This window comes from Scyliorhinus torazame, chromosome 7, assembly GCF_047496885.1.
Source record: "Scyliorhinus torazame isolate Kashiwa2021f chromosome 7, sScyTor2.1, whole genome shotgun sequence".
Classification (NCBI taxonomy): domain Eukaryota; kingdom Metazoa; phylum Chordata; class Chondrichthyes; order Carcharhiniformes; family Scyliorhinidae; genus Scyliorhinus; species Scyliorhinus torazame.
In genome coordinates, this window is record NC_092713.1 from 119,418,818 (window position 1) to 119,445,523 (window position 26,706).

At 42.3% G+C, this 26,706-nt stretch overlaps 1 protein-coding gene and 1 pseudogene across 3 annotated transcripts in view; one reads left to right on the forward strand and one right to left on the reverse strand.

Annotated features, from left to right (window-relative positions):
- The window catches only part of LOC140426520 (UDP-N-acetylglucosamine transporter), a 46,550-nt gene that overhangs the window by 5,491 nt on the left and 14,353 nt on the right, over positions 1-26,706 (reverse strand). For all 3 annotated transcript variants that reach the window (XM_072511393.1, XM_072511394.1, XM_072511395.1), the window contains 5 exons: positions 23,003-23,157; positions 18,676-18,798; positions 12,984-13,155; positions 4,853-4,971; positions 1,779-1,912 (listed from right to left, as the gene is read on the reverse strand). In XM_072511393.1, the coding sequence (XP_072367494.1) occupies positions 1,779-1,912; positions 4,853-4,971; positions 12,984-13,155; positions 18,676-18,798; positions 23,003-23,157 (703 nt within the window). The remainder of the gene's footprint in view (positions 1-1,778; positions 1,913-4,852; positions 4,972-12,983; positions 13,156-18,675; positions 18,799-23,002; positions 23,158-26,706) is intronic.
- On the forward strand, positions 6,157-6,393 carry LOC140427515 (U2 spliceosomal RNA; annotated as a pseudogene).

Consider the following 26,706-nt stretch of genomic DNA (forward strand, 5'->3'; position numbering starts at 1 on the left):
TTGTCAAAGCCTGATGAAATAATCAAGGTGATAGCACAGAAGGAGGCCATTTGGTCCATTACATCTGTGCCAGCTCTTTTTTTTTTGTTAATAAATTTAGAGTGCCCAATTCATTTTTTTCCAATTAAGGGGCAATTTAGTGTGGCCAATCCACCTAACCTGCACATCTTTGGGTTGTGGGGGCTAAACCCACGCAAACACGGAGAATGTACAAACTCCACACGGACAGTGACCCAGAGCCGGGATCAAACCTGGGACCTCAGCGCCGTGAGACAACAATGCTAACCACTGCGCTACCGTGCTGCCCTTCTGTGCCAGCTCTTTGAAGAAAGTTAACCTAACTTTTCCTCACTCTCAAGTGAAAATTTGGAATGGTAACCCTTTATTACTGACTCCCTAGGGGAACAGCCTTTCCTAGTTTACTCTATAAAAACATTTCAATTTCAAAAAATATCTATGAAATCCCCTTTAATCATTCTCTGGTCTAGGGGAAATAGCTCCAGTATCTCAAGTATCTCCTCGTACTATAGATTCCCACCTCCTCCAGCATTCTTGTGAACTTAAGCAGAATAGCATCTAATTTTCTCCTTGAACAAAAGACATTGCAGTCCACTCAGTAATATGAACAAATATTATGAACAAATATTATGAACAAAAGGGTCCCACAGCCATTTTCCGGGAATTCCACTGGTCAGCGTCAACATATTTTAGTTTAGGCAAGTACCGCATTTTTGCAGGAGAGCATGTCTGATCACTGATTTATGTCTCCAGGAACCTGGATCGGAATCAGTTGCATTAACATAGGATGAAAGTCGCCTCCCCAGTGAAAAACAGATTATATTTGGAAAAACTTATAAGCACTGAAAGCCAGAAGGTTTTACATTTATATCTGTGATTAGGAGGAATCTGGTGTGTCCTCCTGTCTCACCCAGCTGTATTAGACACAATCCATGGGATAAAAATGTCTTCAGAACTGACAGAAAATAGTAACTTTTGCAACAAGAATTTGGTGATAAAACCTAGGGCAGTTTCAGTAATATAATGACACAATTGGGTAATGGGTTTCATATTAAATAAAACATGTTTAGGGCAGCACGGTGGCACTGTGGTTAGCATTGCTGCCTCACGGCGCCGAGGTCCCAGGTTCGATCCCGGCTCTGGGTCATTGTCCGTGTGGAATTTGCACATTCTCCCAGTGATTGCGTGGGTTTTGCCCCCACAACCCAAAAGATGTGCAGGGTAGGTGGATTGACCATGCTAAATTGTTCCTTAACTGGAAAAATTTAATTGGGTACACTAAATTAAAAAAATAAATAAAACATGTTTGGGACAAGAGCTAGTTTCAAATACCTGTTGTTGCATTATGTTTTAGAAACAACAGGTCAGATTTATAAAAGTACAGCAAACTGTGTTTTATCTGGAACTCTACCAATCAGAATTCTCTATTAATTGGAATTTTAGATGTTTCTCCAATGCAAACTGTCACTTTACCAATTGGAAGTAATTACAAAGTTATCCCTGTACCCATAACTGTATACTGCATTATTTTGTTCTTTATGTTTCAATGTAATGTTATATAATTGATAATGTTTAAAAAATAAAGTTTTCAATACTGAATAGTCTTTATTAAGAAAATAATTTCAAACATTGAATGCAGAACTTGTCTTTAACCGTACTTGGGTGTTGACACGTTATTTTGCTTAAAGCAAAAATAGAACAAAGTTAAGGACAAAAACAGCACAAGGAATCAAGAAAACAAATCTTCCCTTGCTCAGTACCTGGTAGGAACAAAGTCTTGCAACCAAAAATAAGAGATCAATGTTGAAAGAATAATAGATAACGATGTGGCAAATCCTTTTAAGATGTTATCTGCATATTTGATGACTGCTGCTATTACTAGACCGCCGAGAGCCTGGAAACAGTAAACAAAATAAGGGTATTATGAAGAAATAATTGTATGTTTAGAATTATAGTAATTGTTTATAACAAAAAAAAAAAAACTTAATTACAAATGGCTATTATAGCACAATACAGTCTGACATCACTATCAATGTCAACCAAAGAAACCAATAAAGCACCTTGGTTTTTAGTAGTATGGACCTCAGAATGCCAACAAATTATTTTTCTACCAATTTTAAAATTTACAAAGTATCTAGAACAGTTTTGATACAAGAGAGCATGGGGACTGCTACAAACTGAGCCATTGTGGCATTTTCCAGGGTTGGATTGGAGTTCAAAATGTTGTTGCCACTGAAATGGAGCCATCTAGGTTGCTTATCCATATAACTAGTAGCTTAGAAGAAAGAAATTAAAATAGTAGGTCTCTTCAGGCACCATATTTGATAATTCATACATAAACCAAGTTAGTTTGGCTCAACATATTTAGCAGATAAATGAACTGTTCAACCATGCACCATGAAGATATTCCATCCTCAAGTAACCACTGTCGAAGTAGATCGATTTCACGAAGGTTATTTAGACACTTTGATTTTTAATCAATCATACTTATTTAAGAGTTTCTAAAAGTGACTAACCATCATGGATGTGTTCAATAGATATTGAGTACAGACTTACAAGAATAAGATTCTTTACAGCACTTACTTACTGAAGTCCAGATAACTTTATTTACCATTTTTTCAGACAGCATTTGTGTAGTAATTTCCATGGACCTGCCTTGTCTTTTACTGTGGGTTGAAATTAATTTAATAGGGACCAGCTTACATGTGACTCCAGTTCTCCACAATGTAATTGATAATTCATTGTCTTTTGAAGTAGATTAGCATGTTATTCAGTTGTTATACTATCTGCTTAGGGAGTATAACAACTGGGGCTAGGCAATAAATGTTGCCTTTGCCAACAATGTCCACATCCCAAGAAGATTATACTCAAGACCTTGTTCTTCATTCAGAATTCAAGTTAATTAACTTGTCCAATGTTCCCTGACAATCAATTCCTTTTTTAATTTTGATGATGATGGGAAAGTCATCGATAAAACAACAAAGGATGTTTCCTAAGGACCTCCACAGCGATGTCCTGGGGCAGACGTGATTCGCCTCCAACAATCACTATGGTCTTCCTTAGTACTCGGTATGACTCTAGTCACTGGAAAACATTCTTGATCCCCATAGAGTTCAGTTTTACTAGGGCTTCTTGGTGCCCCACTCGGTCGAATGCTTCTTTGAGATCAATAGTAGTTATTCTCACCTCACCTCTGGAATTCAGCTCTCGTGTCTATGAGATCTGGAGCCAAGTGGTCTGTTAGAACCCAAACTGAGCATCAATGAGCAGTTGTCTCTTGCCAACATTTTAGGGCACTCACAGTATAGTGCTATACACCTGCACATCAATGGCAAGATCCAAGGTGCCCTGGCTATTTAGCCTCGACATTTTTTATTTGTTTCTGGATGTGCGTGTCACTGGAAAGGCCAGCATTTGATGCTCATCCTTAATTGCCCTCGAGAAGACGGTAGTGAGTAATGTTCTCGAACTGCTGCGTAGGTACCAGTTAACAGGTGTTATTTGGAAAGGAGTTTTTCACCATAATGAAGATGTGTGTTGTGGGAGCGGGCTGAATCGAATAAGTGGAGTGGTGTCTTGGAAATATTGGTCCTGTTTGGGTAGGGAGATTAGACATTTGGGATCTCAGAACTGGGAGCCATGGTGATTACGGCGAACACTTAACTGTTATGTTTTAAATTTAGGGGATGCTCAAGTTAAGTGTTCCCTGATTACCCTGTGTGGGTAATGGACACTTCACTTTACCTTCATCTGGTGGGCAGTGTATTTCCTGCTCCAAGTGCACATTTTTCCTGGCCACCAATTTAGGGCCACATAACACTTGAACCCCCCCCCCCGCCCGCTTAAGTGGATAACTTCTAGAGAGCTGCTATGTCAAATGGACCAACAAGTCTCCTTTTGAATGGGAGAATCTCATTCGTTGCATTACCACTTTGGCAGGGGATGCTGTATCTTTCACTGTCACACAATGTCATGTATGAGCTTGACAGATAATGGCAATGTGATCAGATCACATAGCAGTGAAGATAATTTAATGAAATTATACTTCAGTGCAAAAAGAGGTGCCAATCAGCTGCCAACCTCAACACATTTTAATTTATTTTTAAACAAAATGAAGACCAACAAAAGATATCTTGAATATCTGATCAGAAGACCTAAATTAAGACAGGGAACAGGGATGAAAAAAAAAAAGTGATTTAAGTTCAGACAAATTCTTCCTTAAGTTTTTAAACCACTCCGCTATTCTATTTTTCTCAACTGTCTCACGATTCACCTTATTACCTATATTCAAATACAATATTGTTGCACTATTTCACAGTTTATCTTTCAGTTCCCACAGGTCCTAGTCTGCAATTCATAACTTGTTCTTTTTTTCCCTTTTAGATCCTTAAAAAGATTATTCTATTCCAGTGGTCGAACAATAGATGGAAGCAAAAATATTTACTTGACTTCCATTTCCGTCCGATTGGAACAAAACTGAAAAGGATAGTAACAATACAAAGTTATTTCACTACTGTAAAATAAATCCAAAGCAACATTTGGAAGAAACCTTAATTTGGTGCTAGTCGACAGATGTTTTTCTTCCTTAATATCTACTGAGGAACACAACCTACCATGGAGATTGGGAGCACGGATATCCCTCTTCTGCACTGGGAGTAAACTCTGATTACACAAATGTTCTAATGACTTCCGATCATTCATTTTAATGGAGAATAAACTAAGAAGCTCATACCCAATTTTGCAACAAAGCTTACACAGTGCTGTACTGCACCAGCAAAGACAAATCTCCCGTTAGATTTCAATATTTACATTTGCATTAAGATTAAATTCAGACCTGTAGAATGACAACAATCCAAGTGAATTTGTTGTACCCCTGGAAGAATCCGTTTTCATTTATTCGTTGCCCATCATATACATATACACCCATCATTCCAAAAATGCTTCCAAATAAACCTACAGGAGATAAGAAAAGCTTTTCAACATATTATGATATTCCTTTTAGTTATCGCAGACATCTAATATTTGGATTGAATTACATCAATATGTAGGCAGAGATTAATCTTTCTTGATTTTCCTGAATAATTTTATAATCTTCATTGGTGTCACAAGTAAGCTTACATTAACACTGCAATGAAATTATTGTGAAAATCCCCTCGTCACCACACTCTGGCTCTGTTCGGGTACACGGAGGGAAAATTCAGAATGTCTAATTCACCCAACAGCATGTCTTTCGGGACCTGTGGGAGGAAACCGGAGCACCCGGAGGAAACCCACGCAAACACTGGGAGAATGTGCAGACTCCGCACAGACAGTGACCCAAGCTGGGAATCAAACCTGGGACCCTGGCACTGTGAAACAACAATGCTAACCACTGTGCTACCGTGCCGCTGAAAATGATGATCATCCTTTTGTCTTGGAAATGAATGGAACACTTGGAATGTGTTGTCTGGTTACAGCTGAATGATCACATTAAATAAAAATTGTAATCAAAAGATCAAACTAATATATGAGACTGCTGACTTTTGTTAGGATACCAGACCCCAACATTTGTTAGAATACCAGACAAGAATTCAAAACAATTTTTAAAAATTTGTAAAACTGTGAGCAAGGGAGGATGATTCTGACTGAAACAATCTTTGATTTAAAAACAGAATTACCCACATTAACATCAAAGAAAATAGTTTTACAATTATCAGTTAAACAATTCTGAAACACAAGGAAAAACTTAAACTTCCAATCTATACCTTCTACTAACTCCAATTAAGCAACCCAATATAGTTCAAATGTCACTTAGAAATAAAGTTAACAAATTAGATTATTTGCTTAGTTGTGTAGCGACTTGGGACAGAGAGAACCTTTCAGAAGCAGAACCAGTACTTTTGCTCAACCTAGCAGCATTTGGCAAAACTGCTGTTCCACTTAAAATCTTTCTGTCTTGTTGAGTCTCAAATCCTATGCCAAACTACAAAACTACAGACAGACCTGGCTCCTCCTAGTAATTCCCATCATATGTATCCCACTAAGATGTCACATGACTGGCTTGGCAAGGACTAAAAACAACCCCTCATAGATTATCTATTCTCCAGACAATCCTCAGCCCTCTACATGTAAACAGGTAAATGATTAGAATGACTCATGACCACTTCTCGGCCTTTTGGCTAAGATCAAGTGTAGCGCTTCGTGGCCTTTTGGCTAAGATGAGCGTGGGCTCAGGTATAATGCCTGGATCTGGTATGTCTCACTTGTGGAGACCATGAATTGGATTTAATTTGAATTGGTTTTTGGAGCAGGCAAGGAGCTGGATTAGGGGTTCGCCCCTGTCCACACTCTGAGCTCTGGGTTTGTAACTCTGATAAAGTAATGGATTAAAAAAAAAGAATGACTCATGGCCTCACCTTTTACGATTCCTTAATTACAGCTTTAGCAAACACAGTCTGGATACCTTAATCTAGGGTCTTTAAAAATATTACTGAAACAAATATATACCGTAACCCAGGTTTTTAAAAACCTTACTGCAACAGATATAAATAAAATATATACTAATTTCTTACATTCAATCACACTTTGTAAAACCTTTAAACCATTCTTGGCATTACCTCAAATTGGGGATGTGCATGAAGGGAAGCCAAGTACAGAATACTTGCACCTATCACTTCCTGAAGGTTTTTAAAAGCAAAACCAAAGATCTTGGTCTAAGTTAATATGAGTAAATAAAAATGCTCATGGTTTTAAAATTTAAATACCACAGTTGCATCACTATTAACACCTTTGATATTCCATTACTGTGCAGAAATTGTAGAATCTAGCAAGATGATCTTGGCAGATTGGGTGCATCTACTTCAGCTGAGAAGGCTCAGAAGCTTAGATGAGCTTAGATGGCTCACTCACATGACATATCCATCTTGAAAATAAATATGACAAAACTGTCATGTTTTACATTCCAAACATATACAACAGAGAAACAAATGCATGTTTCGTGTATTTTTTTGTGTGGGTCAAATTAAATTACGTTAGCCCTATCCAAAAATGTCATAAACCTGCTTCATGTATCAGATTTTATGTTGAAGGTTTTGTTTTAATTCAGTTGTACAAAATGTAATTCTGCACTTTGGCTGCTTTCATTTTGTTGCAAACGTCATACAGCCACTGTTTTTATTGAAGCGGGAGTATCAGTACTGGAGCTGCCATGATTATTTATATTTCTTTAATGCTTCCCTTTCTCTCACACAAACATTGTAACTATAAAAATCTTGCTCATTATCCTCCAAAAGAGTTTAATTATAATTAACTTAATTATATTAGCCGAGGTTCAGTTGATAGCACCCTCCCCGATGTCAGTAGGGTGAGCGTTCATGTTCCACAGCAGGACTGGAGCACAAAAATTAAGGCTGACACTCCAATGCAATACTGAGGGAATGTTGCACTGTTGAAAGGGCTGTCTTTCAGACGAGGTATTAAAAGGAGGCTCCAACTGTCCGCTCTGCTGGACATGAAGGATCCCATGGCTCTAATTTGAAGAAGAGCTGGGTGGGGGGCTGCCATTCCGTTCGGTTGAGCCTAGTTTCTGGTATCTGGGAGTCCAGGTGGCTTGGGATTGGGTCTGGCTTCTCAAATTGAATTACACTAGCTTGGCGAGCAGGGTCAGGCAGATCTAGAGAGGTGGGACAGCCTTCCGTTGTCGTTGGCAGGCCGAATTCAATCCATTAAGATGAATACCCTGCCGCGATTTGCATTCTTATTCCAAATCCTTCCAATTTTTCGATCCAAGTCATTTTTGGGGGGGATTGAGCAGCTCATAACGGGCTTCATATGATTCGGAGGGGGGGTCTGACAGAGAAATAGGCAGGTGGTGGGGTTGGCACTGCCAAATTTGACGTTTTATTATTAGCGGCTAATGCAGAGGCATTGGGGTGGTGTGGGGACCAGGGCGTTACATGGATGTGATGGAGTTGGGGACGTGCAAAAGGTCTAGTTTGGATGCGATGGTGACAGTGTCGCTGCCATTGCCCCAGCGAAATAGTCTTCGGACCCAGTGGTCCTCTCCACTTCGTCAGCATTTTCAATTGAGGGCAGTATCATGATGGGCCCCAATTGGTGGGAAACATTTGTTTGAGACGGCGAAATTGGATGCCACATTTGGGGGGTGGAAAGGTAAGGGGCTGAAGAGGGCAAGGATTTTTATTTGGAGGGGGTTTGCCAGCTTGGAGGAGTTGAAGGAGAAAGCAGGACTTTGTGTGTGTGGGGAGGGGGCAGATACGTTCAGGTACTTTGACTGGAGGACATTTCCAAGATTCCCGGTAGGGCCACTGTCCACTTTATTGGCAGGGTCGGAAGAGGGCAGCACGTTTGGGATATATGGACAGAACTTGGGGCGGGGAGAGCCGGTTTCGGTGGAAGGCAACCAGGTGAGGAGGAGGAGCTGGGACCCATCTTGGAGGAGGTGGTGTGGAGTGAGTTCCTCTGCAGGGTGAATGCTACGTCACCCTGTGCAAGGTTGAGCTTGATACACCTCAAGGTGCTGTTTAGCGCACACCTCAACAAGGTCAGGATGAGTCGATTTTTTTGCAGGGGTTGAGGATATGTGCGAGTGGTGTTTGAGAGGGCCTGCAGACCACATGCACAGGTTCTGGTCCTGTCCCAAATTGGTGGGTTTTTGGAGGGCCTTTTTCTGTACCATATTGGCATTCCTGGAAGTTGATTTCGAGCCCTGTTCATTAGTAGCTATATTTGGGGTGCCAGACCAGCCGGAGTTGAGGACGGGTGTGGGGGTGGATGCCCTGGCATTCACCTCATTGATTGCTTGGCGGCAGATTCTTCTGAGTTGGAGGTAGGCAGCGCCACCTAGTGCTTCAGTGTGGCTAGGTGACTTGATGGAGTTTTTGTACCTCAAGAAGGATAATTTCACTGTGAGGGGATCAATTGACGGGTTCTACCGTAGATGGCATCCGCTCATATTGCACTTTAAGGAATTGGTCACTGTTCGCTGTGAGTGGGGGTGGGCTGTATGGGTTATATTTTTTTTAAGAGGGCGATTGTTACAGTTGTTGGCTTTTTTTTTGTTTTGCTTTGTCGTTTTTGGATATAAAATGCTGAAAGTTCAATAAAAATATATATATTTTTTAAGAACAATTTAATTGGCTACAAAACACTTTGGGATGTACTGAGATTGTCATCGACACTTGTATAGATGCAAGTCTTTCTTCTTTCCAGTGAAAAATTGTGTTTTGTTTATTAAGTCCCAAAGTTAAAAGTTTGCAGAGCTTTATTGCCAGTGGCAGTCTTCACAACCTACCTGATCAAGACTTAAACAACAGAGTACATTTTGCCTGTCTGAATGAAAGTGAGCTGCAAGAAAAAAAATACACTGGAATAACTCAACCACTGCAAATCAATTCCATTGCAATGTAACATAACAGATCTCAGTTCAAATATTAATAACATTTCAAATCATTACTACTGTTAAATTAAGTCAAACTATTGCTGCACAAACTGTTACTGAAATCTTTAGACACCCAGCAAAAGTAGGGCATGGAGCGACAATTGGAATGGGATATTTAATTTTACCATCTAAGTTTATTTATAAACTCAGATTTTAATGCTCAAATTTGCAAGAAACTAAAATGGAAGGATACAGTAATCAGGAGGACGTGTTCTATAAGGATGGTTTGTTGGTTGGTTATTTATCTTAGTATCTAGAAGGGAGTCTAAAGAATAAAGCTTTTTTAAAATTTAAAGATGGTACAAACAAGTGTAACGTGCATAAAGTTCATGGAATGTATTTGAAGTAATGCTGCTGGAAGGTTACAAAAATAATTGAAATCATCATAGAATTTTACAGGGCAGAAGGAGGCAATACGGCTCTTCGAATCTGCACCGGCCCTTGGAAAGAGCACCCTACTCAAGACCACGCATCCATCCTATCCCAGTAACCCAGTATGGGCAGCACAGTAGCACAAGTGGATAGCACTGTGGCTTCACAGCGCCATGGTCCCAGGTTCGATTCCCCGCTGGGTCACTGTCTGTGCGGAGTCTGTGCGTTCTCTCCGTGTCTGCGTGGGTTTCCTCCGGGTGCTCCGGTTTCCTCCCACAGTCCAAAGACGTGCAGATTAGGTGGATTGGCCATGATAAATTGCCCTTAGTGACCAAAAAGGTTAGGAAGGGAGTATTGGGTTCCAGGGATAGGGTGGAAGTGAGGGCTTAAGTGGGTCAGGGCAGACTCGATGGACCGAATGGCCTCCTTCTGCACTATATGTTCTATGTAACCCCACCTAACCCTTTGAACAATAAGGGGTAATTTAGCATGGCCAATCGACCTAACCTGCACATCTTTGGACTGTGGGAGGAAACCCAAGCAGACACGGGGAGAAAGTGCAAACTCCACACACAGTCACCCAAGGCCAGAATTGAACCTGGGTCCCTGGAGCTGTGAGGCAGCAGTGTTAACCACTGTGCACCATGCAAAGTTAGAAGCAAGAGGTTCATAAATTTGAACTCCATTACTGTAACTTCTACAGCTAAGCATTGCCGTGGGTTTCAGGGTTTTGTACCCAAGTAAGTCCCTTTCACCTTTAATAAACTTCAAAGTGTCTGACACCAGTGTTTAGAACTTTTATTTCTGTACATAGATGAGCACTGAAGCCTTGGTGTATCCTTACACAATATCCCAATCCAGCAGGCTGTAACATAATCCTAGTATTAATGTTGGCCTATGATGAATGATTGAGCTCTGAAGAAGTCATATGGACTCAAAATGTTAATTCTGTTTCTCTGTCCACAGAGGTTGCCAGACCCAAGTTTGCCCAACAATTTCTGTTTGTATTTCAGATTTCCAGTATCCGCAGTATTTTGCTTTTATTTGATGTACAGCTGGAGTTGATCATGTCACTTTGGACTTAACTTCATGTATCCCCCTGAAACTTTGAACTACCCTACTAAACTAAATGTAAACTAGTAGTAAACTAATGGAATTGGCCATATTTTAGATATTATTATAGAATCATAAAACGATCCAGCAAAGAATGAAGCCATGCCCCTCCTAATTATTTGGAGGGGCTACATAATTCGATCATGCCATTCTGCTTTCATCATAACCCTAAGTATTTATTCAATTCCTTTTGAAGGTTGCTATTGAATCTGCTTCTCCTGTCCTTTCATACACTGTATTCCACAGCATAACAACTCGCTGCTTATTCCATCCCTCACCCAGCTCCCCACGTTGTTTCTTGTTCCTTCTTTTTTTCAAAATTTAAAGTACCCAATTCTTTTTTTCCCCCAATTAAGGGGCAATTTAGCGTGGCCAATTCACCTACCCCACACACCTTTTTTGGGTTGTGGGGGTGAGACCCATGCAGACACGGTGTGAATGTGCAAACTCCACAGGGAGTGGCTTCTTGTTCCTTTATCAATTACTTTAGATCTTGTATTTTCATTACCAATCCTTCTGCCACTTGAAATTTATGCTCAATCAAAACTCTTAAGATTTTGAATATATCTATCAAATCACATCTTAACCTCTTCTCCAAGCTATCAATACATTTTATGTCACACAGTTCACTGTGTGCATCTTAGAATTGATCTCCAATCCACGATCTTGTTCAAGAGGTTTCCTGCTCTTTCATTATCAGCTCAATCCTCCAAATACCAGTTTATTTGCTTCAATTATATTTCTCTTTATTGTGGATATCAATTATACAACTGGTTATATTTATGCCATTCTAGTCAATTCAGGAATCCCAAATTATGACAGCAACATTGTCATTTACAATGGTATTACTAGTATTTCTACTCCATTAATAAAGCTTCAGAAATCCTCTGACTTGCAGGTCATATTGTCTTTCCGTTTGTTTCATGCGACATGAAAGGGTCATGAAAGTGCTCACCTCTTATATTTGGCACTGAATTACCTACCTCCCTGATCATTCACATAAATATAAACATGAGGCTCTCACAGAGCTATTCAGTGATGCTGGCATAAGTGATTACATAGAGATTAATTGGACTCACCAGTGGCTGCAAAGATGGCATGTGAATTTCACATGTGGGGCTTGTGAAGGGACAACGATGGCAGGAGATGTTATATAAATGTAAGTTGTGATGTTTATATCTGAACTGGAAGTTTCAAGATGGGAGGTTTTGAGATCTTAAATGCCAAGTTGTACTTTATCAAAGCATGTCGTTCTGCTGACTGTCAATTTGTGTCTCTTTAACTGCAGAAAAAGCAGCCAACATGTAGTGGGTCAGCGATATATCCAGGGTCAGATGGGAGAGATCATCGAGGAGTGATATAAACACCAATTACGAGAGAGGGTTTGGGAAATGAGCACTTTGCTCTATGTTTGTTGGGTCATGCCAGATCCATAGCTGTTGTCCTGACCAGTACTGGGATGTCAGGGAGTTGTTCCACAGATGTAGATCATAGAAAAATAGCACAGGAAAGGGCCTCAAGAGAAACCTTGGGGCTCCAGTTAAGTGGGAACAAGGAGCTTGGGCAACATTTAACTAGGAGCATTAGGATTGGTCCCTGGTAAACATATCACTAATCTATTTTAAATCAATGACAAATAACACAATCCTTATACGTAGATATTTATTTTGATGGGCGGCATGATGGCATAGTGGTTAGCACTATGGCTTCACAGTGCCAGGGTCCCAAGTTCGATTCCCGGCTTGGGTCACTGTCTGGATTTCCTCCGGGTGCTCCGGTTTCCTCCCACAAGTCCCGAAAGACGTGCTATTAGGTAATTTGAACATTCTGAATTCTCCCTCAGTGCACCCGAACAGGCACCGGAATATGGCGACTAGGGGCTTTTCACAGTAACTTCATTGCAGTGCTAATGTAAGCCTTCTTGTGACAATAAAGATTATTAGAATGTGCCAAATAATAATACTACTGTACATTTAAGTTAAATTTTAGGACTGCAATTATAGGTCAAAATAGAAATATCCAGATGTCACAGTTTACTCACCTAATTGAATATTTCTAACCCAAACAGACTGCTTTGTCCCTTTTAGGATTTTCTCAAAGTAAACTCCTGCAAATCCACTGGATAGACAAGCAGTGAGCACCGCTATCACACCTACAAACTGGGAACCTGCAGAGAGCTCCTGTTTTGACTCCTCCATGGTGTCGGTTGGCCACTGAAACAGATTAGACAATTTTACGTTAGCAACATGGAAACAATCCAAGATTGCTGTGAACATATACATTTGGGAATAATATTTTGATATTACAGCAAGTCAAGGATTAACAGAGATGTCAACTTGACTCTATTATAACACCCCCATCACAATCAGAAGGTTGTGGGTACAAACCCTAATGTATGACCGGAGTGTACAATCTAGGCTAATACTTCTGTACGATAATACATTATTGGAGATGCCAACTTTTGGATGAAATATTAAACAGAGGTCAACTGTTGGATAAGTGTAAAAGATCTTGACGAAGAACATGGGGTGGATTCTCCGCCGGCGGGATGCTCCGTTTTGCCGGCAGCCCAGAGGTTTCCCGATGGCATGGGGCTGCCCCACAATGGGAAACCCCATTGACTGGCTGGCATAACGGAGCATCCCGCCGATGGGGTGAAGCTGAAATGTAAGGCGCCAGGACGGAGAATCCCACCCATGATGTTCTCATGGTGCCCTCACCAACTTTTATCCCTTAACCAAACACTATCAAAAACAAATTGAATGATCATTTATCAATTGCTGTTTGTTGGACCTTGCTGTGTTCAAATTGACTGCCACATTTGTTTGCAAAATAGTGACACTTCAAAAGTGCTTAATTAACAGTGAAGTGATTTGGGAGATATTAAGGATTTGAAAGGCTATATGTAAATTCAAAGTTCTCCTTTTGGTTTGGCCCACTTAAAAATTAAAGTTATAATCAGAGATTTAAAAAAAAAAATCATCATGTAGGAGAGGTAGAAGTGTAGATGTTTAAGCAGGGAATTCCAGCGTATGGAGTTTTGGCAGCTGAAGGCACGGCACCAATGGTGGTGTAATTACATCAGGACGTGTAAGAGGCCAGAATGGAGGAATGTAGAGATCTCAAGAGGATTGTAAGGCTGATGTATTCCTTGTATACCTTCGCAATTAATTTCAGAAAACACAGGCTTGCAATGGTCTAAATTCTTTAGGCTTAAATTTACACTTGTTTGAAGCAGTACTTCTGTCGCTATTTAAAATGAATTGCACGACAATCTTCTTTTTAAAAAAACCTTTGAAACATGTTAAAGTGTCAAAATGTTGCCCAGATTTATCTATTTTAAAACATTTCATTTTCTGAATGATATTAATTCCCTAAAGAAATACAAAAGGTTAAAGTTAATCACATAATAAATTATGAGCATTTCCAACTGTTCCTTATTTGAAGTAAATATTTTTTATTAAAATGCTGACCATGATTTTGAACAGTAAGAAGTCTTACAACACCAGGTTAAAGTCCAACAGGTTTGTTTTTCGAATCACCAGACCCCAACATTTGTTGGGGACAACGAACAAGAACCCCAAACAATTTTTCAAAATTTGTAAAACTGTGAGGAAAGGATACTTCACCCCAGGAGTGAGGACTCTAACCAATAAGTTATTTTTATGTTAAAACAAATTTTAATTTGAACACAGAATTAACCACACTAACATCAAAGAAATAGCTTTACAATTATTTTCCATTTTCAAGATGAGGAAACATTAGCTGCAATGCCTCAATAAGAACTCTGTGTTCTTTCCAATAGACAATGAAATGCAGCAAGCGGCCTACCCCACTCCCCCAGCTAAATTGGCAATTAATCCAAGAGACTTAAATGGGAGAAAGTTTGAAAATAAATGTGTATGCTCTCCAATTAAGATCAGCATACATTCAAAAACCATGCTGTTGGGACTTAAATTAGTAACTGTATATTGTGCTATATCTTTTAATGCAGGCAGTGTCAAACTCAGGGGCGTGACCCGCGGGCGGGTGTTGGGAGGGTTACGGAGACGTCCTTCGCGGCGCTCCCGAGCGTGCAAATCCACCCGTAACAGCCGCAGCAGCCAGCTTTTAATAATGCCAGCTGCGAGCGGCCTTCAAAATGGCTAGGAACAGATTTTAAAAATTGGCCGCTCTGCGCATGCGTGCCCGATCATCGGTGCACATGCGCAGTGCTGCCGCATTTTTTTAAATATGGTCGCAGCCTTGTTTTTTCAAGTTCGGGGGGCCAAAGGGACAAAAGGACCATCACATAGAACATACAGTGCAGAAGGAGGCCATTCGGCCCATAGAGTCTGCACCGACCCACTTAAGCCCTCACTTCCACCCTATCCCTGTAACCCAATAACCCCTCCTAACCTTTTTGGACACTAAGGGCAATTTAGCATGTCCAATCCACCTAACCTGCACGTCTTTGGACTGTGGGTGGAAACCGGAGCACCCGGAGGAAACCCACGCAGACATGGGGAGAACGTGCAGACTCCACACAGACAGTGACCCAGCAGGGAATCGAACCTGGGACCCTGGCGCTGTGAAGCCAGTGTTATCCAGTGCTACCGCGCTGCCTTTGGGGCCAAAGGGACCCAAAACCATTTCCTCCATTTTTGTAAGCAACAAACAAGGTAAGAGAAAATGATGGGTCGCGAGGGTCGGCCGGCATGGGCCGCGAGTGTCGGCCGGCGCGGGCCGCGAGTGTCGGCCGGCGCGGGCCGCGAGTGTCGGCCGGCGCGGGCCGCGAGTGTCGGCCGGCGCGGGCCGCGAGTGTCGGCCGGCGCGGGCCGCGAGTGTCGGCCGGCGCGGGCCGCGAGGGTCGGCCTGCGTGGGCCACAAGGGTTGGTCGACATGGGCCGCGAGGGTCGGCCGGTTGGTATAAATGGGTCCCGGAAAAAAAGTTTGAAAAACAGTTTTAATGCAATTAAATATGTAAAATTAAAAACAAAACATTAAATAGTAACAGCACACCAAGTTGTTGAAGCTTGAATTTTCGTTGTATTGTCAAATATTCAACTGATAGAATCAATTGCAAACATCTGTCACAGAAATATCCGTTTAAACTTATTAAAAAAGGGCTCAGTAATCCTCGATAGTTTTCTTGAACAGTATGTAATGGAACCTACGAGGGAGCAAGCTATCCTAAATCTGATTCTGGGTAATGAGACAGGAATAATTAATGATTTCATAGTTAGGGATCCTCTAGGAAGGAACGATCATAGTATGGTTGAATTTAAAATACAGATGGGAGTGTGAGAAGGTAAAATCCAATACCAGTGACTTGTGCTTAAACAAAGGAGACCACAATGGGATGAGGGAGGAGTTGGCTAGGGTAGATTGGAAACAAAGACTTTGTGGTGGGAAAATTGAGGAACAGTGGAGGACTTTCAGAGATTTTTCACAGTGCTCAGAAAAAGCATATACCAGTGAAAAGGAAGGACTGTAGCAAAAAGGATAATCAGCCATGGATAGCGAAGGAAATAAAGGAAGGTATCAAATTGAAAGAAAAAGCATACATAGTGGCAAAGATTAGTGGGATACCAGAGGGTTGGGAAATCTTTAAAGGTCAACAGAAAGCCATGAAAATAGCTATAAAGGAAAGTAAGATAGATTATGAGAGTAAGCTAGCTCAGAATATAAAAACAGATAGCAAAAGTTTCCACAAATATATAAAACAAAAAAGAGTAGCTATGGCAAGCAAAAGTTTCCACAAATATATAAACCAAAAAAGAGTAGCTATGGTAAGCATTGGCCTTTAGAGGATGAGAAGGGAGATTTAATAATGGGAAATGAGGAAAGGCTGAGGCATTGAACAGGTATTTTGTGTCGGTCTTCACAGTGGAAGACACAAGGAGCATGCCAATAATTGTTGGCAAGGAGGCGATGGCAGGTGAGGACCTTGAAACGTTCATTATCACTAAGGAGCTAGTGTTGGGCAAGCTAATGGGGCTAAAGGTAGGTAAGTCTTCTGGCTCTGATGGAATGCATCCCTCAAAGAGGTGGCGGGAGGAAATAGCCAATGCGTTCGTGTAACTTACCAAAAGTCGCTGGACTTGGGGGCGGTTCCGGCAGATTGGAAAACAGTGACAAAAGGTGGGTAACTATAGGCCGGTTAGTTTAACTTCTGCAATGGGGAAAATCCTTGAATCTATCGTTTAGGAAGAAATAGCGAGACATCTGGATAGAAATTGTCCCATTGGGCAGGCACAGCATGGGTTTGTGAAAGGCAGGTCATGTTTGACTAACTTAGCTGAATTTTTTGAGGTCTTTACCAGGGCGGTGGACAATGGGGAACCAGTAGATGTGGTGCATCTGGATTTCCAGAAGGCATTCAACAAGGCGCCATACAAAAGGCTGCTGCATAAGATAAAGGCGCATGGCATTACGGGTAATGTATTAGCATGATAGAGGATTGGTTATCTGACAGAAAGCAAAGAGTGGGGATAAATGGGTGTTTTTCTGGTTGGCGATCAGTGGCTAGTGGTGTCCCTCAGGGTCCACAATTGTTCACAATTTACATAGATGATCTGAAGTTGGGGACCAAGATTAATATGTCAAAGTTCGCAGATGACACTAAGCTGAGTGGTAGAGCCAAGTGTGCAAGGACACAAAGTCTGCAGAGGGATATAGATAGTTTAAGTGAGTGGGCAAGGGTCTGGCAGATGGAGTTCAATGTTGCTAAATGTGAGGTCATCCATTTTGGTAGGAATAACAGTAAAATGAACTATTATTTAAATGGTAAAAAATTGCAGCATACTGCTGTGCAGAGGGACCTGGGTGTCCTTGTGCATGAATCGCAAAAAAGGTGGTTTGCAGGTGCAGCAAGTAATTTAGGCAAATGGAATATTGTCCTTCATTGCTAGAGGGATAGAGTTTAAAAGCAGGGAGGTTATGCTGCAACTGTGTAGGGTGCCTGGAACTCACTACCGGAGGAGGTAGTGGAGGCAGGGACGATAGGGACATTTAAGGGGCATCTTGACAAATATATGAATAGGATGGGAATAGAAGGATACGGACCCAGGAAGTGTAGAAGATTGTAGCTTAGTCGGGCAGTATGGTCGGCACGGGCTTGGAGGGCCGAAGGGCCTGTTCCTGTGCTGTACATTTCTTTGTTCTTTGTTCTTTGTTGCTGATGAGGCCACATCTGGAGTACTGTATACTTTTTTGGTCTCCTCACTTGATAAAGGATGTACTGGCACTGGAGGGGGTGCAGAGAAGATTCACGAGGTTGATTCCGGAGTGCAGAGGATTGGCTTATGAGGAGAGACTAAGTAGACTGGGACTATACTCATTGGAATTTAGAGGGAGGGGCGATCTTATAGAAACATATGAAGGGAATAGATAGGATAGAAGCAGGGAGGCTATTTCCACTGGCGGGTGAAACAAGAACTAGGGGGCATAGCCCCAAAATAAGGGGGAGCAGATTTAGGACTGAATTGAGGACTTCTTCACCCAAAGGGTAGTGAATCTATGGAATTCCCTGCCCAGTGAAGCGTTTGAGGCTATCTCGTTAAATGTTTTTAAGGCAAAGGTAGATAGATTTTGGACAATAAAGGAATAAAAAATTAAGGTGAGCAGGCGGGCAAGTGGAGCTGAGTCCACAAAAAGATCAGCCATGATCTTATTGAATGGCAGAGGAGGCTCGAGAGGCTAGATGCCTTTGTCTGCTTCTAGTTCTTATGTTCTGTTCTTATTACACATACCTGAACAAGTGTTACACCAGCCATTAACGTTAAGAGCGAGAGCCACTGATAAACACCTAGGTTTTTACCGAGCATAGTCACTGAAAAGAAAGCCGTGGTAAGAACCTTTAGCTGGTAAGTAACCTGCACAAGAGAAACAATATTTTAGCAACAAATTATTTATTTACTTTTAACACTATATACAAATCCTATCTAGTTGCATCTATTTAAACGGTTGCTTTCCACAGATCATATTTCCATAGTCCTTCGAGTACACTATTGCCTTTATCAACAAAAGCACAAGGTCTTCCAACACACAGATATGTCAATATAAATGCCATGATAATCTAATTTTAGATAAAATGGAGGCAGCATGTTGACAGAATGTTCAACTGAAGACTGGTTTAGCACAGGGCTAAAGAGCTAGCTTTTAAAGCAGACCAAGGCAGACCAGCAGCACAGTTCCATTCCCGTACCAGCCTCCCCGAACAGGTGCCAGAATGTGGCGACTAGGGGCTTTTCACAGTAACTTCATTTGAAGCCTACTTGTGACAATAAGCGATTTTCATTTCATTTCAAACTGATGCACTACTCAGAGCTATGCCATGGCATGAGAGCCAAAGTAAATATTTCAATGACAATCGCAAAGCCTCCACGAGGATCTGCTTTATTAACATCAATGCATGGGAAGCAGATACCAATCGTGACCAAAATGATGATCAATGACATCTCACGTCCACACAGCCATCTGCAGGGAAGAATCAATCTCTACATGAGCGATTGCCAATTATGATGATTACCCTGATATGTATAGTGCATGAGGTTGTCAATTATTTATATGTATTAATAAATCTTAAAACCCTCAAACCCGCGCCCAAACTTTAACAGCAATCAACCTTTTTGCTGATAGTCTGTTCCAGATATACAGTACTCTGGGGGAAAACAAACTCCACAAATATTTGATCTGATTTGCACCGTGTACGTGGATATTCTAGTTGTTCACTCTCATTTTCCATTTCTTTCACTTCAACATAAACCTGGATTATACTGCTTCTCATTCTGTGCCTTTACAATTTAGAGCTGCCATTGCCAGAATCAACCTCATCATTCCTCTGAACCACTCCAATGCAGAGTACTACAGAAATATATTAGCTCCTTGGCAATGCCTTGATTTTAAAATTCACATTTTCATTTTCAAATCTCACCAGGGTTTCGCCATTTCCTATCTTTGTAACCTCTCCAATCCTCCAATTCTCCAAGATCTCTGCATTCCTCCAATTCTGGTCTCTTGTGCATCCTGCATATTTAATTGGGTCTGTACCTTCAGCTGACTGGAACCTAATCACTGGAATGTTCTCCAAAAACCTCAGGTTTTCCGATCGCTTTCTCCTCTTTGGAGACCTTTTTTTTTTTAAATTTAGAGTACCCAATTCATTTTTTTTTCCAATTAAGGGGTAATTTAGCCAATCCACCTAGCCTGCACATCTTTTGGGTTGTGGGGGCGAAACCCACGCAAGCACGGGGAGAATGTGCAAACTCCATACGGACAGTGACCCAGAGCCGGGATCGAACCTGGGACCTTGGCGCCGTGAGGCCGCATGGAGACCTTTCTTAAACTCTAACTCTTCACTTGGACCAATACTATTTTCTGTGGCTTGATGTCAAATTTTGTTTCTGAAGCACCATGGGATGGTTACTATGTGAAAGGTAGTGTATTAATAACAGCTGATGTTGTTTAATACTCGGTCATTCATAAATTGTGTAAACAGCACACCTCTAGAATTCCACTATCGTTGACCCAGCCAGGGATTTTTCATTTGTTTCAATTACCAATCCAGCTTTCAACCAAGGTAGCTGATTTGTCATAAAGTTTAACATTCTAAAGATACATCAAATGGCTTTGAAAAATTCAAACATATTAATAATTTCATCAAGGACTTCCGGTGACAGAGGGGGTGAGGCAGCCGCACACTGGAGGGCTCCCGCTCGGGAATAGAAATTTCGGGGTTTTAAGGCCCAGTCCCGGGGACAACGGAGGCTGAAAAACTGTAAGAAGGCACAGGGTGGAGAAATGTCCAAGTTTGGAAAATAAACGGCCGTGAAAAAGAGAGTTAATGAAAGTCCGCCGGTGAGTGGAAAAATCAGCGCAGGAACTGTGAGGAAAGCGGAGGCTGGGGCACCAGGGGAGGCCGCATTGCTCAAGCAGAAGAAATTACCAAGGTGATGGCTGTGGAACTTGAAAAATAGTTCACAAAGCACATGGAAATGATGAAGAAGGAAATGGGGGCGGTATTGAAAGTGCTGGTGGAGGAGGCGATTGCCCCGGTGAGGACAGCGGTATCAAGTGGGCAAAGCAGAAGCGGGTGGTGCAGTGGGCTGGAGCTGGTATACGCATATACCAGGACTTTAGGGTGGAGCTGTCAAGGAGGCGGGCTGCTTTCAGCCAGGTGAAGAAGGCACGTACATCAGCAAGGTGCAGTGCAGCATATTATATCCAGCTAAGTTGAGGGTGACCTACAAATCCAAGGACTTTTATTTTGGACGGCGGAAGCAGCGGAGGAGTTTACAAAGGCAGAAGGACTGTGGCAGAATTGAGAAATGGGACTGAGAGCGGGTCGTGTACCGATGTAGCCTCATGTAACTTTATTTTTTCACTGCGTGTGTATGTACTAAATGAGTCAATGCTGCATATTTGGACAAGGGAAGAGTTGGGACTTTCATTTGCATTGATGGTTCTTTGGGGCTTGGGTATGTATGTTGGAGTTGTGTGCCAAAGGGGATTTCTTGGTTTTCCCTGGACCGGGAAGGGGGGAAGGAGACCTAGGTGGGGGCCTCCACGCTGTCCGGTTAAGCCAGCCAGTGAATGGGAGTGAGGGGGGGGGGGGGGGGGGGGGGGGGGGGGGGCCTGCGGCCATCGGAGCCTGGTAGAACAGGTTTCGTTGAGTCTAGCCGGGGTGAAAAGTTGGGGGAAGGAACAGAGGTTGGGGAGAGGAGTTTACAAGAGGAAGTGGAGGAGAGGAGTCGGGAAGGGCGGTCTACAATTCATGAGTGTCATTCACAGTACTCTTTCGGGGATTGGATGGCATTGAATATTGTGGGGGTGGGGGGCGACGACTCGATAGGTTAATGGTGACCATGGGCGGTCCCGGACTCCTTTGTTTTTGTTTCCAAAGTGGGAGGGTTTGTTTTATTGGATGCATATATTGACAGGTGGGCCGTTGTTTGGGGTGGTGGGAGGATGGGATTGTTGTTATTGTTAAGGGGATTGATTTTGTATTTGTTACCATTTACTGTCTGTGGGTGGGGTGTAAATTTTGAAGGAAAATGTGAAAATGGAGAATAAAAACATTTTTTTTTAAAAAGTTGGTCAGACATGACTTCCCCTTAACCAAACAATACTGACTGTGGTTGATTAATCCCTCCCTCTCCAAATGCTGATTAATTCTGACTCTCAGAATTGCTTTCAATAGTTTCCCCACCACTGAGGTTAGTTAGACTGACTGGCCTGAAGTTTCCTGGTTTATCCCTTCTTGAATAATGGTACCACATTGGAAATTTCATCTGGCCCTGGAAATTTGTCTAGGTTTAAGCCAACCAGACCACTCAGAACCTCCTCTGTGTCTATGTTAATCTCTTTAATTGTATTACAGTCCTTCTGTCATTTCACAAGTGAACACTGACAAAGTATTCACTCAGAAACCTACTTACATCCTCTGGCTCCACACACACATTACCACTGAGGTCCTTAATAGGCCCTGCTTTTTCCCTAGTTATCCTTTTACCCTTAATGTACTTGTAAAGCAACAATGAGCTGACAGCATATTGAATGTAGAAATTTCCCAAAATTTCACCTCCGACATCAAGGATGTATGGGGCGTAATTCTCCCATCGGGAGACTAAGTCCTGACGCTGGAGTGAAAACCGGACTGTTTCACTCCGGCGTCAGGGGTGGACTATATATGTCAATGGTGACCATAGGCGATTCCTGATACCTTTTCCTTTTTTTCCACCTTGGGTTTTATTTGGTGCTTATATTGTCAGGTGGGTCGTTGTTTGGGGGGTGGTGGGAGGATGGGATCGTTGTTGTTGATAAGGGGATTGACATTGTATTCGTTACCGTTTACCGTTTGTTGGTGGTGTAAATTCTGAAGAAAATGTAAAAATGGAGAATAAAAATATATTTTTTTAAATAATAATAATAATTTCATCAAGAACATCTTCAAATACTTGCAGTAGATTTGTAATGCAGGACCTTTTAAAACTTACTCTTACCAAATAAGAAAAACACAACTGAAAGAAAGAATATTTAAAAACGAGGCCGGGGAAATACATGAGGTTAATATTTTACCTGATAAGTTGCTGCATCTAAATTGGACAATGCTACATAAAGGAGGTTATTTTGAAGTGTGTAAATTCCAGAAGGAATGGCAAGTTTTAGTGTGTCCATTGGCTTGTTAATAATTTCATCTTGCAACACTCTCTGTAGCGCTTTCAAACTGTAACCTAAGAAAAAATTAAAACAACACAAGTAGGTTAACCTTTCAAAGTGTTAATGCTGAAATATCTTTATTTACCTAAAGAATTAAAATCTTCAAAACCTACAACATCAAGGACAAAGGCAGCAGATACATAGGAACACCACCACATGCAAGTTCCTCTCCAATACACACCATACTTACTTGGAACTATTATGGCCGTTACAGGGTCAGATTCCTGGAACTCTCTTCCTAATAGCATTTTGAGTGGGGTGGCACAGTGGTTAGCACTGCTGCCTTACAGCACCAGCATTCAATTCCGGCCTTGGGTGTGGAGTTTGCACCCATGTTTGCATGGATTTCGTCCGGGTGCTCTGGTTTCCTCCCACATTCCAAAGATGTGGTTCGGTGGATTGGCCATGCTAAAACGCCCCTTTAGTGTCAAAAGACATAAAGGTTAGGTGGGGTTACAGGGATAAGACAGGGAAGCGGGCCTAGGTAGGGTGCTCTTTCAGAGGGTCAGTGCAGACCCAATGGGCTGAATGGCCTCTTTCTGCACTGTAGGAATTCTCTGGTTCTGTAGTACACCAGATGGTCTGCAGTAGTTCAAGGCAGTTCATCACCATCTCCTTAAGGACAATTAGGGATGGGCAATAAATGCTGGCTTCGCCAGGGATGCCCACATCTCGTGAAGAAATAAAAAAATGATTTTTTTTCCCCCCTCCGCCCATTTATTATCTAGTTAGAAATGCTATTATGCAAGGGAAAGTAGAAGAATATCATTAATTAAATTGAATTCGCAATTACGTATGAATAGGTCAAGTACTTTGTGTCGTTGTTCTAGACATTCATACAAAAGCGGGTTATAATAGTGTTTCATATGTTTCTTTCCCCAACTGAGGGGAGCGCATACACACACAGACATGGTGGCATAGTGGTTAGCACTGCTGCCTCAGCAAAAAGACAAATGGAATGTTAGCATTTATTGCAAAAAAATTGGAGCATAAAAGTAGAGAATCAGAGAATTTACAATGCAGAAGCAGGCCATTTGGCCCATCGAGTCTGCACCGGCTCTTGGAAAGAGCACCTTACCCAAGCCCACACCGCCACCCTATCCCCATAACCCAGTAACCCCACCCAACACTAAGGGCAATTTGGGACACTAAAGGCAATTTAGCATGGCCAATCCGCCTAACCTGCACAGCTTTGGACTGTGGGAGGAAACTGGAGCACCCGGAGGAAACCTACGCACACACGTGGAGAACGTGCAGATTCCACACAGTCAGTGACCCAAGCCGGGAATCAAACCTGGGACCCTGGAACTGTGAAGCCATTGTGCTAACCACTATGCAAGTGTTGTTGCAATTGTTTTTTTTTAATAAACATTTTATTGAGGTATTTTTTGGTATTATAACAACAACACAGTAAACAATGTACATGAAACTATAAACATAGTGCAAAAGCAGTCTCCCTCCCTTACAGGTCCCACCTTTATTAACCCCCCCCCCCGCTGACGATTAATTTTCCACGAATAAGTCGACGAACGGTTGCCACTTCCGGGTGAACCCCAACAGTGACCCTCTCAAGGCGAACTTAATTTTCTCCAAACAGAGAAAGCTAGCTATGTCCGATAGCCAGGTCTCCGACTTCAGGTGCTTTGAGTCCCTCCAACCTAATAGTATCCGTCTCCGGGCTACCAGGGAAACAAAGGCTAGAACGTCTGCCTCTCTCCACCTGGATTCCCGGGTCTTCCGACGCCCCGAAAATCGCCACCTCTGGACTCAGCGCCACCCTTGTTTTTAACACCGTGGACATGACATCTGCAAACCCCTGCCAAAATCCCCTAAGCTTCGGACATGCCCAGAACATGTGGACATGGTTCGCTGGTCCTCCCGCACATTTTGCACACCTGTCTTCCACCCCAAAGAATCTGCTCATCCGGGCCACTGTCATGTGAGCCCGGTGAACGACCTTAAATTGTATCAGGCTGAGCCTGGCATATGTTGGGGATGCGTCGATTCTACTCAACGCATCCGCCCATAGACCGTCCACGATCTCTCCTCCTCCCACTTGCACGTCAGCTCCTCGATCTGCATCTCCTCTGACCCCATAAGTTCCTCGTAAATGTCCGAGACGCTCCCTTCTCCTACCCATCCTCTGGAAACTACCCTGTCCTGAATCCCTCTTAGCAGTAGGAGCGGGAAGGTTGACACCTGTTTACGTAGGAAGTCCCGCACCTGCAGATACCGGAATGTGTTTCCCCTCGCCAACCCAAACTTCTCCTCCAGCGCCCTCATACTCAGAAAGCTCCCCTTGTTGCTGCAATTGTATAGGGTGTTGGTGAGACCACATCTGGAGTATTGTGTCCAGTTTTGGTCTTCTTATTGGAGGAGGAATGTGGTGGCATCAGAGGACGTTCACCAGATTGATTCCAGGCTGAAAGGGTTGACGTACGAGGAGAGATTAAACAGTTTGGGCTTATACTCGCTGGAGTTTCGAAGGATGAGAGGGGATCTGATCAAGGTATATAAAATACTAAAAGGGATTGATAAAGTAAACGCAGACCAAATGTTCCCCCTGTGGGGCAACCTAGAACATAAGGCCGCAGTTATAGGTTGAAAGGCGGTAGATTTAGAACTGAAATGAGGCAGAACTATTTCTCGTGGAGGGTGGTGAATTTGTGGCACCCGCTGCCCCATAATGTGGTGGAATCGGAGTCATCAAATGGTTTCAAGAAGGAGATAGATAGATTTCTGATTTTAAAAACAGGTTCAAGAGATATGGGGAAAAGGTAGGGGGGAGGTGGATTTGAGACCAGGAAGAGATCAGCCATGATCTGATTGAATGGCAGAGCAGGCTCCAAGGGCTGAATTGCCAATTCTGCTCCTAATTCCCATGTTCCTCACAACGCCATGGACCGGGGTTTGATTCCTCGGGCGACTGTTTGTGTGGAGTTTGCACATTCTCCCCATGTGTGAGTTTCCTCCTGCAGTCCAAAGATGTGCAAATTAGGTGGATTGGCTATGCTAAATGCCCCTTAAGTGTCCAAAGGTTAGGTGCAGTGATAGGGATGGGGCAGAGGATTGGGTCTAGGTAGGGTGCTCTTATGGAGGGTCAGTACAGACACGCTGAGCCGAATGGCCTCCTTCTGCACTGGAAGGATTCTATGATTACAAAAGGAGGCCATTCAGCCTACTACACCTGTAGTTACCATCCAAAAGGTTTATCCACTTCATTCCCTTTGAGAGGAAGGAAGCAAGCTGTGGAAAGACACAAATAGACTGTTCAAGTGGGCAGAAAAATGCCAATCAATCTGGAGAAATCAATGTGATTGGGGAAGGCAAACAAGAGAAGGGAATAGACAATAAATGGTAGGGTTTGGGACATGCAGAGAAACCGAGTGATCTTGGAGCACATTTCCATAGATCCTTGAAGGGAGCAGGACCTATAGATAGGGTGATCAAAAAGGCATATGGGATATTCTGCTTATTGGCCATTGACATTGAATATAAGAGCATACAGAACACTTGTACAGCTAGAATACTGTGTACAGTTCTGATTACCACATTACATAAAA